Source organism: Barbatula barbatula, assembly GCF_947034865.1.
Source record: "Barbatula barbatula genome assembly, chromosome: 24".
Lineage (NCBI taxonomy): Eukaryota > Metazoa > Chordata > Actinopteri > Cypriniformes > Nemacheilidae > Barbatula > Barbatula barbatula.
Window position 1 is genome coordinate 737,975 of NC_136787.1, and position 14,742 is coordinate 752,716.

General features: G+C 42.0%; 1 protein-coding gene across 5 annotated transcripts in view; it reads right to left on the bottom strand.

Annotated features, from left to right (window-relative positions):
- Positions 1-4,258: 4,258 nt before the first annotated feature.
- Positions 4,259-14,742, bottom strand: part of psd3l (pleckstrin and Sec7 domain containing 3, like) — a 58,963-nt gene continuing 48,479 nt past the window's right edge. For all 5 annotated transcript variants that reach the window (XM_079448151.1, XM_079448152.1, XM_079448153.1 and 2 more), the window contains 6 exons: positions 12,843-13,027; positions 10,642-10,712; positions 7,432-7,589; positions 7,115-7,259; positions 6,735-6,878; positions 4,259-6,241 (listed from right to left, as the gene is read on the bottom strand). In XM_079448151.1, the coding sequence (XP_079304277.1) occupies positions 6,041-6,241; positions 6,735-6,878; positions 7,115-7,259; positions 7,432-7,589; positions 10,642-10,712; positions 12,843-13,027 (904 nt within the window). In that variant the 3' untranslated portion in view covers positions 4,259-6,040. The remainder of the gene's footprint in view (positions 6,242-6,734; positions 6,879-7,114; positions 7,260-7,431; positions 7,590-10,641; positions 10,713-12,842; positions 13,028-14,742) is intronic.

Consider the following 14,742-nt stretch of genomic DNA (forward strand, 5'->3'; position numbering starts at 1 on the left):
AATCACATAAACTTATATATGATGAGGAATGAAACGTTTCTGTATACTGAGAACACGAGTATAAATATATACTGAGAGCTTAAAGCTCAAATCTGACAAAAGTCTGTGTGACCCTTAAAAGAACAACAATCAGTGTGTGTGTGTGTGTGTGTGTGTGTGAGTGTATGTATGAGTGTGTGTGTGTGTGTGTGTGTGTGTGTGTGTGTGTGTGTGTGTGTGAGTGTGTGTGTGTGTGCGAGTGAGTGTGTGTGTGTGGATGAGTGTGTGTGTGCGAGTGTGTGTGGATGTGTGTGTGTGTGTGTGCGAGTGAGTGTGTGTGTGGATGAGTGTGTGTGTGTGTGTGCGAGTGTATGTATGAGTGTGTGTGTGGATGTGTGTGTGTGTGTGTGTGTGTGGATGAGTGTGTGTGTGTGTGTGTGTGTGTGCGAGTGAGTGTGTGTGTGTGTGAGTGTGTGTGTGGATGAGTGTGTGTGTGTGTGTGCGAGTGTATGTATGAGTGTGTGTGTGTGTGTGTGTGTGTGTGTGTGTGTGAGTGTGTGTGAGTGTGTGTGTGTGTGCGAGTGAGTGTGTGTGTGGATGAGTGTGTGTGTGTGTGCGAGTGTGTGTGGATGTGTGTGTGTGTGTGTGTGTGTGTGTGTGTGTGTGTGTGTGGATGAGTGTGTGTGTGTGTGTGTGCGAGTGAGTGTGTGTGTGAGTGTGTGTGTGGATGAGTGTGTGTGTGTGTGTGCGAGTGAGTGTGTGTGCGAGTGAGTGTGTGTATGATTGGGTGTGTTTGAGTGTGTGTGTGTGTATGATTGGGTGTGGATGAGTTTGTGTGTGTGTCTGTATGATTGGGTGTGTTTGAGTGTGTGTGTGTGTGTGTATGATTGGGTGTGTTTGAGTTTGTGTGTATGATTGGGTGTGTTTGAGTGTGTGTGTGTATGATTGGGTGTGTGTATGATTGGGTGTGGATGAGTGTTTGTGTGTGTGTATGATTGGGTGTGTTTGAGTGTGTGTGTGTGTATGATTGGGTGTGGATGAGTGTTTGTGTGTGTCTGTATGATTGGGTGTGTTTGAGTGTGTGTGTGTGTATGATTGGGTGTGGATGAGTGTTTGTGTGTGTCTGTATGATTGGGTGTGTTTGAGTGTGTGTGTGTGTATGATTGGGTGTGGATGAGTGTTTGTGTGTGTCTGTATGATTTGGTGTGTTTGAGTGTGTGTGTGTATGATTGGGTGTGTTTGAGTGTGTGTGTGTGTGTCTGTATGATTGGGTGTGGATGTGTGTGTGTCTGTATGATTGGGTGTGTTTGAGTGTGTGTGTGTGTGTGTGTGTGTGTGTGCGTGCGTGCGAGTGAGTGTGTGTGTGTGTGTATGATTGGGTGTGTTTGAGTGTGTGTGTGTGTGTGTGTGTATGATTGGGTGTGTTTGAGTGTGTGTGTGTGTGTGTGTATGATTGTGTGTGGATGAGTGTTTGTGTGTGTGTATGATTGGGTGTGTTTGAGTGTGTGTCTGTATGATTGTGTGTGGATGTGTGTGTGTGTGTGTGTCTGTATGATTGTGTGTGAATGTGTGTGTGTGTGTGTGTGTGTGTCTGTATGATTGGGTGTGGATGAGTGTTTGTGTGTGTCTGTATGATTGGGTGTGTTTGAGTGTGTGTGTGTGTGTCTGTATGATTGGGTGTGTTTGAGTGTGTTTGTGTGTGTCTGTATGATTGGGTGTGTTTGAGTGTGTGTGTGTGTGTCTGTATGATTGGGTGTGTTTGAGTGTGTGTGTGTGTGTCTGTATGATTGGGTGTGTTTGAGTGTGTGTGTGTGTGTGTGCGAGTGAGTGTGTGTGTGTGTGTATGATTGGGTGTGTATGATTGGGTGTGTTTGAGTGTGTGTGTGTGTCTGTATGATTGGGTGTGTTTGAGTGTGTGTGTGTGTGCGAGTGAGTGTGTGTGTGTGTGTATGATTGGGTGTGTTTGAGTGTGTGTGTGTGTCTGTATGATTGGGTGTGTTTGAGTGTGTGTGTGTGTGTGTGTGCGAGTGAGTGTGTGTGTGTGTGTATGATTGGGTGTGTTTGAGTGTGTGTGTGTGTGTGTATGATTGGGTGTGTTTGAGTGTGTGTGTGTGTGTGTGTGCGAGTGAGTGTGTGTGTGTGTGTATGATTGGGTGTGTTTGAGTGTGTGTGTGTGTCTGTATGATTGGGTGTGTTTGAGTGTGTGTGTGTGTCTGTATGATTGGGTGTGTTTGAGTGTGTGTGTGTGTGTGCGAGTGAGTGTGTGTGTGTGTGTATGATTGGGTGTGTTTGAGTGTGTGTGTGTGTCTGTATGATTGGGTGTGTTTGAGTGTGTGTGTGTGTGTGTGTGTGCGAGTGAGTGTGTGTGTGTGTGTGTGTGTGAGTGTGTGTGTGTGTGAGTGTGTGTGTGTGTGTGTGTGTGAGTGTGTGTGATTTTGTGTGGTGTTCAATCACAGGTAAAGTTGTGTGCGTGTGTCTGAAGTTAAGTGAGTCATGTCTGTTTGCTGTCATGGCAACACTTAAACACTTTGAAGAGGTCATTTAATATTTCAAAGGTAAAATCTTTCACTTTTATTGTGAAATGCAGCAGTTAACACTAAACTACACAACCGCTGAACACTAAACAATAACAGAAAGGATTTTTGTTTCCAATGAGACTCTTTTTTAGTGTTACTGTGACTTTAAACTAGAAATATTGGTCTTTTTAAACATTATACTTAACAAGGCTTGAACGAGCGAAGCTGTTGCTGTCTTGCTTTCATTTGTGAATCTTGGCAACCAGCATGTCCCTAAGATGTTCTGATGAGATATAGGTCTTGCTAAACCGTTGCTAATCTAATCTGCTTGGTTGCTATGGGCGTGGCTGGGGATCTGCCAATTGATGATGCTCCAAGCCACGAGAGAAAGAAAGCATCCCGCATGTCTCTACGATGTTCTGATGCAGAGATATAGGTCTTCTTCAATAGTTGCTAAATTAATCATTACATTACAATGTATTAATAGCTTCATTATGATCATGTGACAGTGATTGGTTGCCTGAGTCAAATGAGCCCACCCCCTTGTCTCTGAGGGGTTGTACTGCGTTTTGCGCCTTATATGGGCATGTTTCCTGTCAATGGGTAATTTCGGGTGTGACTTACACCCCATTGTGAGTGATGTTCTCCTAGAGTTCTTAAATGTGGTAACCGCAAGTCTCTACGATTAAGTCAACGACGTTAAGTCAATGTGGCTGTTTTTTGCCCCCCATCAAACACCTGATCGCTTCTTAAAGTCATAGCACATCATTCCTCAATGATCCATCTCACGACAGCTTTCACTCAACCCACTGATGTGTGGACGCATGATGTTCATTCACTTCACACAAGAATCCTGGAAAGAAGATTAGAAACAAGATGAACTGTAAAATATAACAGATATAAATATATCATAGAAAGATAGATGTACACATGATGTCATTGTAAATCTATGACAGATACCTGGTGTTTGTTAAGAGGAAGTTTATGACTGATGCTAATTATAACTGCAGCGAATGGCTGGTTTGGATTCGGTTGCTAATAGCAACATGTGTAGGCGGCCGCACATTTATACACTGAAGAAAAGACACAAGAGTGTAATTATCAGCAACACAATTGAGCTCTTCAATGAAGACCAGCGGAGCGCTTGACTGACACAAGAGTGTCTGATCTTCACACACAATATTAAAAACATCCTGTAGTTGATGTAGTGAATTTTGATCTCATGATCACGACTCGTTTAACTCTGATGTAAATCACTTTGAAACACAGGGATGTGAAGTGACACAAACCCACACGTGAACCTCTTGACATCACATGCTTTCTGGCCTTTAGCTCCTTGATTCTGAAGGGCATCTCAATCTGGTTTCCAAGCAACCGTCACCAAACCTCACAGGCCGGTTTCATCAAGATGCTTGGATTGATATCACCGTGTGTTTCATTTAACACTTGCTTGATTCTTGTTTTATATGATTCCGTGTCAGGTCTTTTGACTTTGAACTTTACGGTGGATGAGACGTCTTTTCAGGTCACCTCTGGAGTCACGTTTGAGTTCATACCGAGATCTTCAGAAAGAATCACTCCTATTCTCACATGATTTGTATTGAGGTCATTATAAAGTTATTCTGTCTGCTGGCCATTTCACATTTCATACTCTTCACATCAATCACAGCGGCCAGAATGTCTGTGTCCTTCCAGCCGAGATTGAAATGAATTGGCTCGTTCCTGAGGTGAGTGTGTGCATTATAAATAAAGCAGACGTCATGGACGATTAAATACAGCATTTTATTCACGGAAGCCAACACTGTGTTCCTGATCTCTGTAGGCAGACGTAAGACACACTCGTGCCAACAGATCATTCAATCCTCTGAAAACACAGCGACGGATATATTGAACAGCATTTACAGATCGAAGGGAATATTACAGGATCACAGCTAAAAGAGATTTCACTACGTCTGAGTTTGGACTCAACAACCCATCTGCTGTCCTTCATGACAGAACAGCCTTACAGAGGAGATGAGAAAAAACCAAACACACATACATATGACAATGAGCCATTCAAAGTTCAGGGTCTTTAGAAAGAGTCCAAACATCACACGCTTCTTCATGTTAACTTCACCTTAGTTCCTCTCATAAGTGATATCTGGTGTATTCACATGTCATCATGTGTCCTGCTGAAAACAAGCAATGAAACGCGTGTTTCTCTGTTCGACGTGCACTGTTAAAGGGTTAGTGCTCAGAAAACAACATACAACACAAACACGTTCAGCATCACCTCACATACCGATATCATAGTATTAACGTGTGTGAACATACAGCTCGCAAAATAGATCAAAGATGATACAAGAAGTGCTTTCGGCTTCAGGACGGACACAAGAGAAATAAAGTTGGATCCATAAGAGCTGAAAAACTCAAAATGACAAAGCTAACAGAAATAAAGTGTCCATCGAAATATTTCAAGTAAACAAAAGTCATTTTCGACCAAAAGGATTCAATAAAGCAATGTGTCTAAACAGTTGTTCATCTCTAACACGTGTTCAGAAACATTCAAAGAAACAAACATGGACTGGACGTCATGTCGGTGTGCAAACAAACAAAAACAAAACGTTCACACACCAGTGTATAAATGTCACGTGATATTCAACATCAGCATCAAGAGGCAGAAGTACCAAACCGAACCGTTCAACGACTTTAAAATCCTAAACATGAGAGTAAAAACACGAGACAAACTAACACGACACATCGAGCCGTCAGCTCTGTACCTTCAATAACATCCACATCATTTGGTTATGCTTAAAAAAACGGCGTAACGTAACACTAGCCTTTATAAAGCTATTTCTCTAAAATACTCCAAAGAATAAAGTCATAAAGTGCACTAGAAATACTACCGTCATCTTTACAACAATAATAATGTTCAAAGAAGATTACAAAATACAGGAAAAGAAGAGCATTTTGGCATTTACACTACTGAAAAAGCAGAGGATTACTCAACAGATAGAAAAATAAATGGCACAGACCGCCGAGAGTGTGATGGCTTTGGCGGTCTGACGTACCTGGAAATCATCCTCATCCTCATCATTATAAAATCTGTGTGAAGTTTCTGTCCACTGCTGTGACATGCTGGTATCATACATGAGGCGTGTGTCAGTGTGTATAGAGCTATAGATTGAGATGGTTAGTAGTGGGTTAGTAATCTGACAGCGGGATCTACTCTACTGTTCATCACAATGAAACTGTGGTACTCATGCACTGAAATCCAAAACCTCGTGCCGTGATCATTTCTATGCTAAAAGGACTGGGACTGCATCTAATCCCCTAAATCTAACGTGGACGTTTGCACTAAACTGAAGCTCTCCAAGATAAAGCACACAAATCAAATCTTTACACTTACACAATAAAAGCAAACACGTTCTGCACAACATTCTCCACGAGCACCGGCTGCTTTACACTCTGCAATCCACGGATGGCTTTCTAGATTTCACACAGTATAATGTTTCAGCGGTGGGCAGATAAACAGAAATGACATCGGAATGACAGCGTGTTTCAGTCTATGTGACTTTGGGTGCGTCGGGCCTGTAGTCCTTGCGTTCGGACGTGTTGCGCTTGACCTTGGCGGCGGCCGGCTGGGACTCCTGGTTGAGAGAAGGACTGGACTGTGATTTCTTCAGCGCGGCGTCACCGTCTCTGGCCGTCAGAAGATCCCTCGCGCCCTCTTTCAGAAGCTTCACGTACATCTCGTAACGGCTCTCCTTCACAGAGAGATACAGCACATCCATTAACATTAGCAATCCGCCGATCTCATCACACAACACTATATGAACAATCAATTTATTGTGATGGATTTGTCTTATAGGATCCCATAATCATTATTTTTGCATTTGCATTTGAAGACACGGCCAAAACATCTGAGCACTGATCTCTACATCACACATATTATGAGATGCATTTCAGACGATGGGGGTTTTATCTCTATTTTATCAGATTTCACAGAAATCTTCATCATCGTTTCTGTCCATTATTCTTAAAAATGATTATTCTATAAACTGAGAAATGTGGCCTCTGCTAAAGATGTGTTTTACCTCAGCTATCAATCGAATAAAATGATGCACCTTTCCATCCGTTCTAGGTAAGTGAAGCCTGACGGTGTAGATGAGAAACTGTCGGGGGCTATAAATGTGTGACGGAGAGAACAGAGCTCTGCTTTCTTGTGTCGCTCACATGGTCAACTCAAACAGCTCCTACCTCGAATTCCAGGTAGTGCTCCTTCAAGCGGTACTCGTCGATCTCTTTGGCTTTGACCTTCTTATCTGGAGGATAGGATCTGTGCTCGGCTAACTCTGTGGAAACCTGCTTCAGCTTGGCCTCGTGGGACTTCAGCTGCTCTTCCTGTGTCAACAGCAAGACTTTATTTCTTCGGGGAATCACAACAGTATTAGATGTTCATGTTGCTCTTTTTCAGTATAAACAGAGAAATGTGCACACACGCATCTGAATGTACATAAAAAAGCAAACTGGAAGAAAATGGTATAAACATTCTGGTGGTAAACTTCTTCATTGGTGTTGCACTGAAGCACAGACAGAGCACTTTTTCATTTGTTGGTGAGCGAGTCCTCCCGACCCACCTGAGACATTCGTGTGGTGGTCGCCGGCAGTAGCGGGCGGCTGAACTTTTTCTGTGAGCCGATGGCAGCGGGGAACGATGGGGCTGAAAACATGGCCGCCACAGAGTTGATTATTCTAATCCAGGACTGCATTTCCTCAGGGCTCCTGCAAAACACACAAATGCATTGAAGACCAAGCTGGAGCTTCAGGAAATGGCCGTTCAGGACGGACACAATGACTGTGAATTCTAAGAAGCTTTCTCAGGAGAAATAAAGGCTGAGAGGTGGATAAGAGAGCTTGAAGTCAAGCATGAAATGAGATGTGCTGGTGCTCTTACTGAGCCTGAAAGAGGAAAACTCTCCAGTCTGCCGTCTTCAGCTTCAGAACATTGGGCTTCTTCTCATAGTCCACGGGCTTGATGGCCAGAGCGTGATGCACGCTGATGGCGTTCTTCAGATCCTCCTCTGACAGGGCCTTCTCCGCCTTATACTCGTCCTGCAGCACAACACAAACTGCACTGAAAACACTTTTCCATTAAGAGTATTCTTCTATGAATATTCAACAAGGAGGTCAAAGTAATGTAAGAGAAAGACATGCTACAATTTGAGGTTTCCTCATCAGAATCACCCAGTCATCATGAATATAATGCAGTTCAATTCTTTGATTCATGTCCCGCAGACAGCTCAGCTCACTTCAGAGAGTGTAAGTGGATAAATGACATGCAATTAAAATACTTTATGAATTTATGAAAGTAATTTGATCAAATAATTTATATTCTATTTTGATAATAACTGGCATGTGTCCCTGAAACTGCTGTCCACCACGTCACTATGGGGTAAACGGACCTTTAAGAAACCAGCTGACATCCCCTAACCCATTTAGCTTTTTTCCAGTGGAGGTCAAAACATCTGCTGTAAGTTTCTACTCTTATATTTTCCATTTGTCATCATATTGTGTTTGTAGTTTAATGTTGATAAGCTTAACCCTGTCATAGTGAAATAATCATTCATATAAACACTTTTCAGAAACTCAATATACAGTATATATATATATATAATGTCCACCCATGGTACTGCACATGACAGAGGACATGGCCATAGTTTTTGTTACATGTTGATAATTGTATTACATATTACAACAGGAGATGCTAAGCATGAGTGGACGGTATGAAGTTTATGAACAGCAGGTACTGTATATTGTAATAAATGTCATTGCGTGTTTGAACAAATGCAGCATAATGATGTAAATATATAAGGCTTGCCTCGTTACGCTGGACCAGCAATTAAAAGGTGAAATCCGCAGTATGTGAGAGAAAGTTTTAAAATGTTTTGTAATATAATTTTTTCTCAGGAATGAGTGAAGCTGACACATCGAGGTGATACAGAAAAGAAGAAGGGTCTTGCTGAGCTTATTTTTCCCATTAACAGACCTGCAAACCGAGAAGAGGTGAAAAAGGTGACAGCCATACGGCAGTGGGGGGATTTGGTGCCGAGCGAGGGGCATCCTCCCCATAAGAGAAGATTTGTTTATTTGAACATGTAAATGATGCATTCTGCTGCACTATGACTAAAGACAATATTAGTACACGTTTTGGCCTGCACAAGTTCTTCAAGGGCAGCACATGACACCTCTGGAGCAGCAGATAATCAAATGATCTAATACTAAGGATGCAAAGCGCTTGTACGTCTGACATTTTGGGTTTCAGTAAAATAAAGGAAATAAATATGTTATGAGAGTTATTAAAAGAGATAAAGTACAGGACCTGATTGATGAGAGTTATAAGAACTCAAAGAAGAGTTATTAATAGCTTTCATAAAAAAGAAAGTTCAAAAAGCAGATACAAGCAATACAAAAGTAATCCGCACGGCTCCTGACGACATATAAATGTATTATGATGTGAATTTATCCGTCTCTAAAATACTGATTAAATGTCATCTGTAAACTACAGCTTCTGCGACGGAAAGTTTGGACGAAGTGCCTTAAGTGGATATTCCAAAGAGAGACTCATAACACACACGTCTCCATCACACGGGCGACCTGAATCATACATATCAAAGCCATTTTCTCTTCATCCGAGACGACTCATTGCCTGCGCTTTTCCTTCGGCATCCGCGCCTGGCGCTCTGATGTTGCCCGTATCTGTGATCTGAATGTTTTCACCGTAGACCCCCTAATTTGGGTAAAACCTCTTTGGATCTATACGCTTCACAAGATTGGCATATCTGCATTAAAAACGGTGAAAAGCTGCTAGTATGCATAAAAGCATTTAACATACACATCTTACATTTATCTTGAAGATATACATTCTATAGTAGTATGGCTAAATTATCGGGTAAGTTTCCAGTACTGATCTCAAGGTCCACCCTGTCACCTTTACATTTGATAAGAATAAAGTATTGTATATCAAAACCTTGTGTGTGATTTCTTAATAAACAAATGGCTGGTGTTGTTTCATGAGTTCACCTGCGCAGATAACAGTGATGTTGAAAGGGATAATAAAGATAGAGCTTGGTTATGAAGGTTATGCGGATTTGCCGTTCTGTCTGGGAAGCGGATCTACCCGAACCCGAAACACTCCACACATTGGTCAGGGTGAGAGCGCGGCGAGCTGGGAACCGTTTGAGCCCAGAGCACACCCCCCGGGGGTCTTGAGCCGGGATGCTTAATCTTAAGAGATAGTTCTGGAGGAGGCTACCTGCTCTTTGTCAATTAAACATCATTTAAATCTTCATTAAATATTTTTGTTGTTAGATTGCATTTAGAAAAGAATGTGCAACTATAGCATATTTTGATGGAGTACTTTAACAGTTTATTAAAATGGTTTGTTAAGAAAGGGACACATTACCTCTGCAAATCAACATTTTATATTCAGTATGCAAAGAAAATGTATTTATTCTACTTTGAATGTGTTCATGACAGGCTGTACATCCAATATAACCAACATATAACAGCTGAGGTCTCCTCAATACAACATATATAAAGTGCAGTGCTATATCCCTGACTTTTAGTCTCAAAGGCACTTTATAGTGATAATGACCCACTCACATACGCTTTCATGACTATAAACAAAAAGCGCTATACATTCAAATGGTAAAACATAACGTTAAGAATCTTAATAGTAGTTTCAGTATTCATGATGTCATTTTCTAGTTTTTATGATTTTGATCTTTGAGTAATTTGCAAAAGCTTGAGGAAATCTTCCCTACATGTACTTTCTTCATCAAGTGAGTGGCATCATAGAACTAGTGATGATCTCCCTGAGTTAAAGGAGTCTCAAGGTCAGATTCAGATGAAGAACTCATTCAGCACTTCTATGATGAGACTTGTTTTAGGTGTGATTGTTGCTTATGGCTTAATGAAACATGATTGTCTGATAATGACGTTCACTCGTGTGCATCTACTGTAATGGACACGAGGGAGGGGGTGCTGGGCTCAACCAGATCTGAAACAATGTGTGAATTTGATCAGATCTGTCCTGCAGGAGAAAACCTGATCAACAAGGTTTGTGGCAAGCAGATGTGTTTGTGAAGAATCTGTGAGCACATACCTTCTGCAGATACAGGATCATGCCCTTGAGAACTGCATAGAAGGTCTTCCAGCCTCGCTTGCCCCTCGGTGCTGAAGAACACAGAAAATCAGTCAGGACAATAATAAGCCACCCCATGTTGTCTCAAACAAATATGACGAGATGTTAAGAAGAAACTAGGGCTGTAGTCAACCAAAGAAATGCTTAGTCGACCAAAGTCCTGTCCTGCGCAGCGATCAGTCGACTAAAAAAAAAAAATAATAAAAAAAAAAAAAAAAAAAAGACGCGATGTTCCACAGTCTTGTCATCTTGTTTTGTAAAATGCAGCCAGACAAAAGATTTAGATTTCTTGGACATTTTGTCCACTAAAGCCAAAACAACTAGCGTTCTAACTGAATGAATACAGCAAAACTACCTATATTCCTTACTGAGCGCGAAGCAGCAGTGCAGCCATGCAGCCACACGTGGTTCCCGAGTGTTCAACGTGGTGCACTAAACTGTGGCGCTGTTACAAAATAGCCGAAATTAAAGTATTTAAAGTTGGGGATGAAACATAGGCTAATTAAATTTAGAATACAGTAGTATATAGCTGCTTATAAAAGGAATAAATATCAAGGAGTAAATCAATGAAAATGTCTTCATTGGTAAAAAAAAAAAAAAAAAAAAAAAATAGGCAACTGGTCGACCAATGAGAATGTCAGTCGACCAAGACGGCATCGACCGATTAGTCGACTAAACGACTAAAGTTGACAGCCCTAGAAGAAACACACTATTAAAATCTCATTAATGCTCCATACGACCCAGTTTTGTGACAGAAACAGAAAACATTCATTATTAATGAGCGTCTGTGTGCCATATTTGACTCAATGAGCCGTGCCCCTTCACTTTCTGTGTGTATGGAGAGGAGCAGAATGAACATCTATAATACAGCAGAAAACTCAAACACTGCAGGACAGGGTCACCTCTGAAGGACACGATGAACACTATAGGAGGACAGTGCATGGGTCACCTCTGGGACGCTGACCTGTGTTTGGACAGCATGTGACGGCTCAGATCACTAGAGCCCTGCTGTATTTACCTCCTCTCATCTGCCCGTGGACGCAGGGGCATTCAATGACTCATGAAAGAGTGCAGATCAGAGGGTCACCTGCCTTCCTCTCCTACAACACAACAGTCCTTACACATAATATAATGATGCTCTGATCATGTCCGCCGTGAGACGTGAAGCTATAAGGGAACCGCTATACAAAAACAGCTCAGCACATTTCTCTCCAGTGACTCTAGAATCTCATTAGAGCTGAAAAATAAGTGGACATTGAATATTCCAGACTACGGCCAAGATGTGTGTTCTCCAAGTGCGTTTGCCAAAGCACTGAATCACACCTGCTTCAACATTACACAGCCTTTATTTAATGACCCCTGAACAAACCTGACAGCTATCGTTGGGGAAATGATAAATAAAGCAAAACTAAATCAATTGAAATGAAAATAAGTCATCAAAAGAAATCTCTTCTGTGCCTCCTGAACTCCATTGTTTATTACACTGTCATCTATACATTAATATTGAGTACTTTCCATATTATTCTGCAGCTGTCATCTGGATCGGAAGAGGACCTCAAATGTTTACAAAGTATTTCAGTATTTCAATGTAAAACCGGTTAACAGTCTCTCTCTTTGACAGTTTCTGTAAAAGATGGATATCTTCATAAATAAATCGTTTTTAGATACTAGAAGTTTAGATGTTGATATAATTGTTGCACTGGTTATGTATTAAAAGCAAACTCTTAAAGGGACACTTCACCCCTAAATAAACATTCGTTATTAACTCAGAGAAAGATATTTGGAAAAATGTTAACAACTGACATTTCTGGGACATCATTGACTACCATATTTGAAAGAATTTATGAAAATAAACAGTTCTGAGGCTCCTTTGACAACCATTGATATTTATTTCTATCATGGTAGTCAGTGATAATATCAATCTCATTTGTTAACATTGTGTTCAATATCTTTATGTTCATCAGAACAAAATACATTTATTATATTTTGAGTAATTCATGAGGGTGAACTATGCCATTAAATATCCTCAGTGTGTTTGGGTTTTGAATGTAGTTCAATATAAATCCTCCAGGAGACACTAACAGACATTCGGTTCAGTGTCCATCATCTCTTCAATCGTTGTGAATCATTCCTGATGGATTGTTTTTGTTTTAGAATCTTACTTTTTTTGCCGTCCATGTCAGCGTGGATTTTTCTGGCCAGGAAACCGGTTTTGTAGACTGCAGCATTGGGGTCATGAGCGATGTTCAGAAACGGGTTACTGCCGCTGCTGATGCGACTGCTGCTCTTAGTGTGATCGCTCTTATCCACCAGTTCAGACAGAGACTTCTTCAGCTCATCTCCATCACTACAACACAAACACACACAAACGTGTTTAAGGGGGAGTGCGCACACACACACACACGTCACACACAAACGTGTTTAAGAGGGAGTGCGCACACACACACACACACACACACACACACACACACACACACACACACACACACACACAACGTGTTTAAGAGGGAGTGCGCACACACACACACACACACACACAAACACACACACAAACGTGTTTAAGAGGGAGTGCGCACACACACACACACACACACACAAACACACACACAAACGTGTTTAAGAGGGAGTGCGCACACACACACACACACAAACGTGTTTAAGAGGGAGTGCGCACACACACACACACAAACACACACAAACGTGTTTAAGAGGGAGTGCGCACACACACACACACACACACAAACGTGTTTAAGAGGGAGTGCGCACACACACACACACAAACGTGTTTAGGAGGGAGGGCGCACACACACAAACACACACACACAAACGTGTTTAAGAGGGAGTGCGCACACACACACACACAAACGTGTTTAGGAGGGAGTGCGCACACACGCACACACACACACACAAACGTGTTTAAGAGGGAGTGCGCACACACACACACACAAACGTGTTTAAGAGGGAGTGCGCACACACACACACACACACACACACACAAACGTGTTTAAGAGGGAGTGCGCACACACACACACACAAACGTGTTTAGGAGGGAGTGCGCACACACACAAACACACACACACAAACGTGTTTAAGAGGGAGTGCGCACACACACACACACACACAAACGTGTTTAAGAGGGAGTGCGCACACACACACACACACACAAACACACACAAATGTGTTTAAGAGGGAGTGCGCACACACACACACACACACACACACAAACGTGTTTAAGAGGGAGTGCGCACACACACACACACACACACACACACAAACGTGTTTAAGAGGGAGTGCGCACACACACACACACAAACGTGTTTAAGAGGGAGTGCGCACACACACACACACAAACACACACAAACATGTTTAAGAGGGAGTGCGCACACACACACACACAAACGTGTTTAAGAGGGAGTGCGCACACACACACACACAAACACACACAAACATGTTTAAGAGGGAGTGCGCACACACACACACACAAACACACACAAACATGTTTAAGAGGGAGTGCGCACACACACACACACACACACACACACACACAAACGTGTTTAAGAGGGAGTGTGCACACACACACACACACACACACAAAGTGACTCATGCTGCACATCTGATTTTATATGAAGCATCTGAGTTGTCTGTCAAGGTCATTTGTCAAAATAAAGTTTTTAGTTTATTTAGTTTTTGTGTGTCAATGTCAATACTTCCTTGTTTAATGTATTTAAATTACACTTATATAGTGTTCACACCAGACGCCGTAAATCGCGCTATTCGTGTGTAGTTGGACGCTTGAACATTTTGAGTTTACTCGCTTCATTCATGTGTGAAATTCGCTTCATTACAGACAGAAATTTTCATCATGGGCGGCTCCAGTCTCGTTGCAAAACAGCTGACATGGATTTTGTTGAGAGGGTAGCTGCGCATTATGTGCTATGGAAGGCTGAAGAGCGGCGTGTCTGGGTCCATCAGATCCTTCGGAGGCGCAGTCCTTCATTGTTGCCTTCATGTCATAATCACAACCCTACTATTGGTTAAGGCGGTGCGAATTTTCGCCAAAGT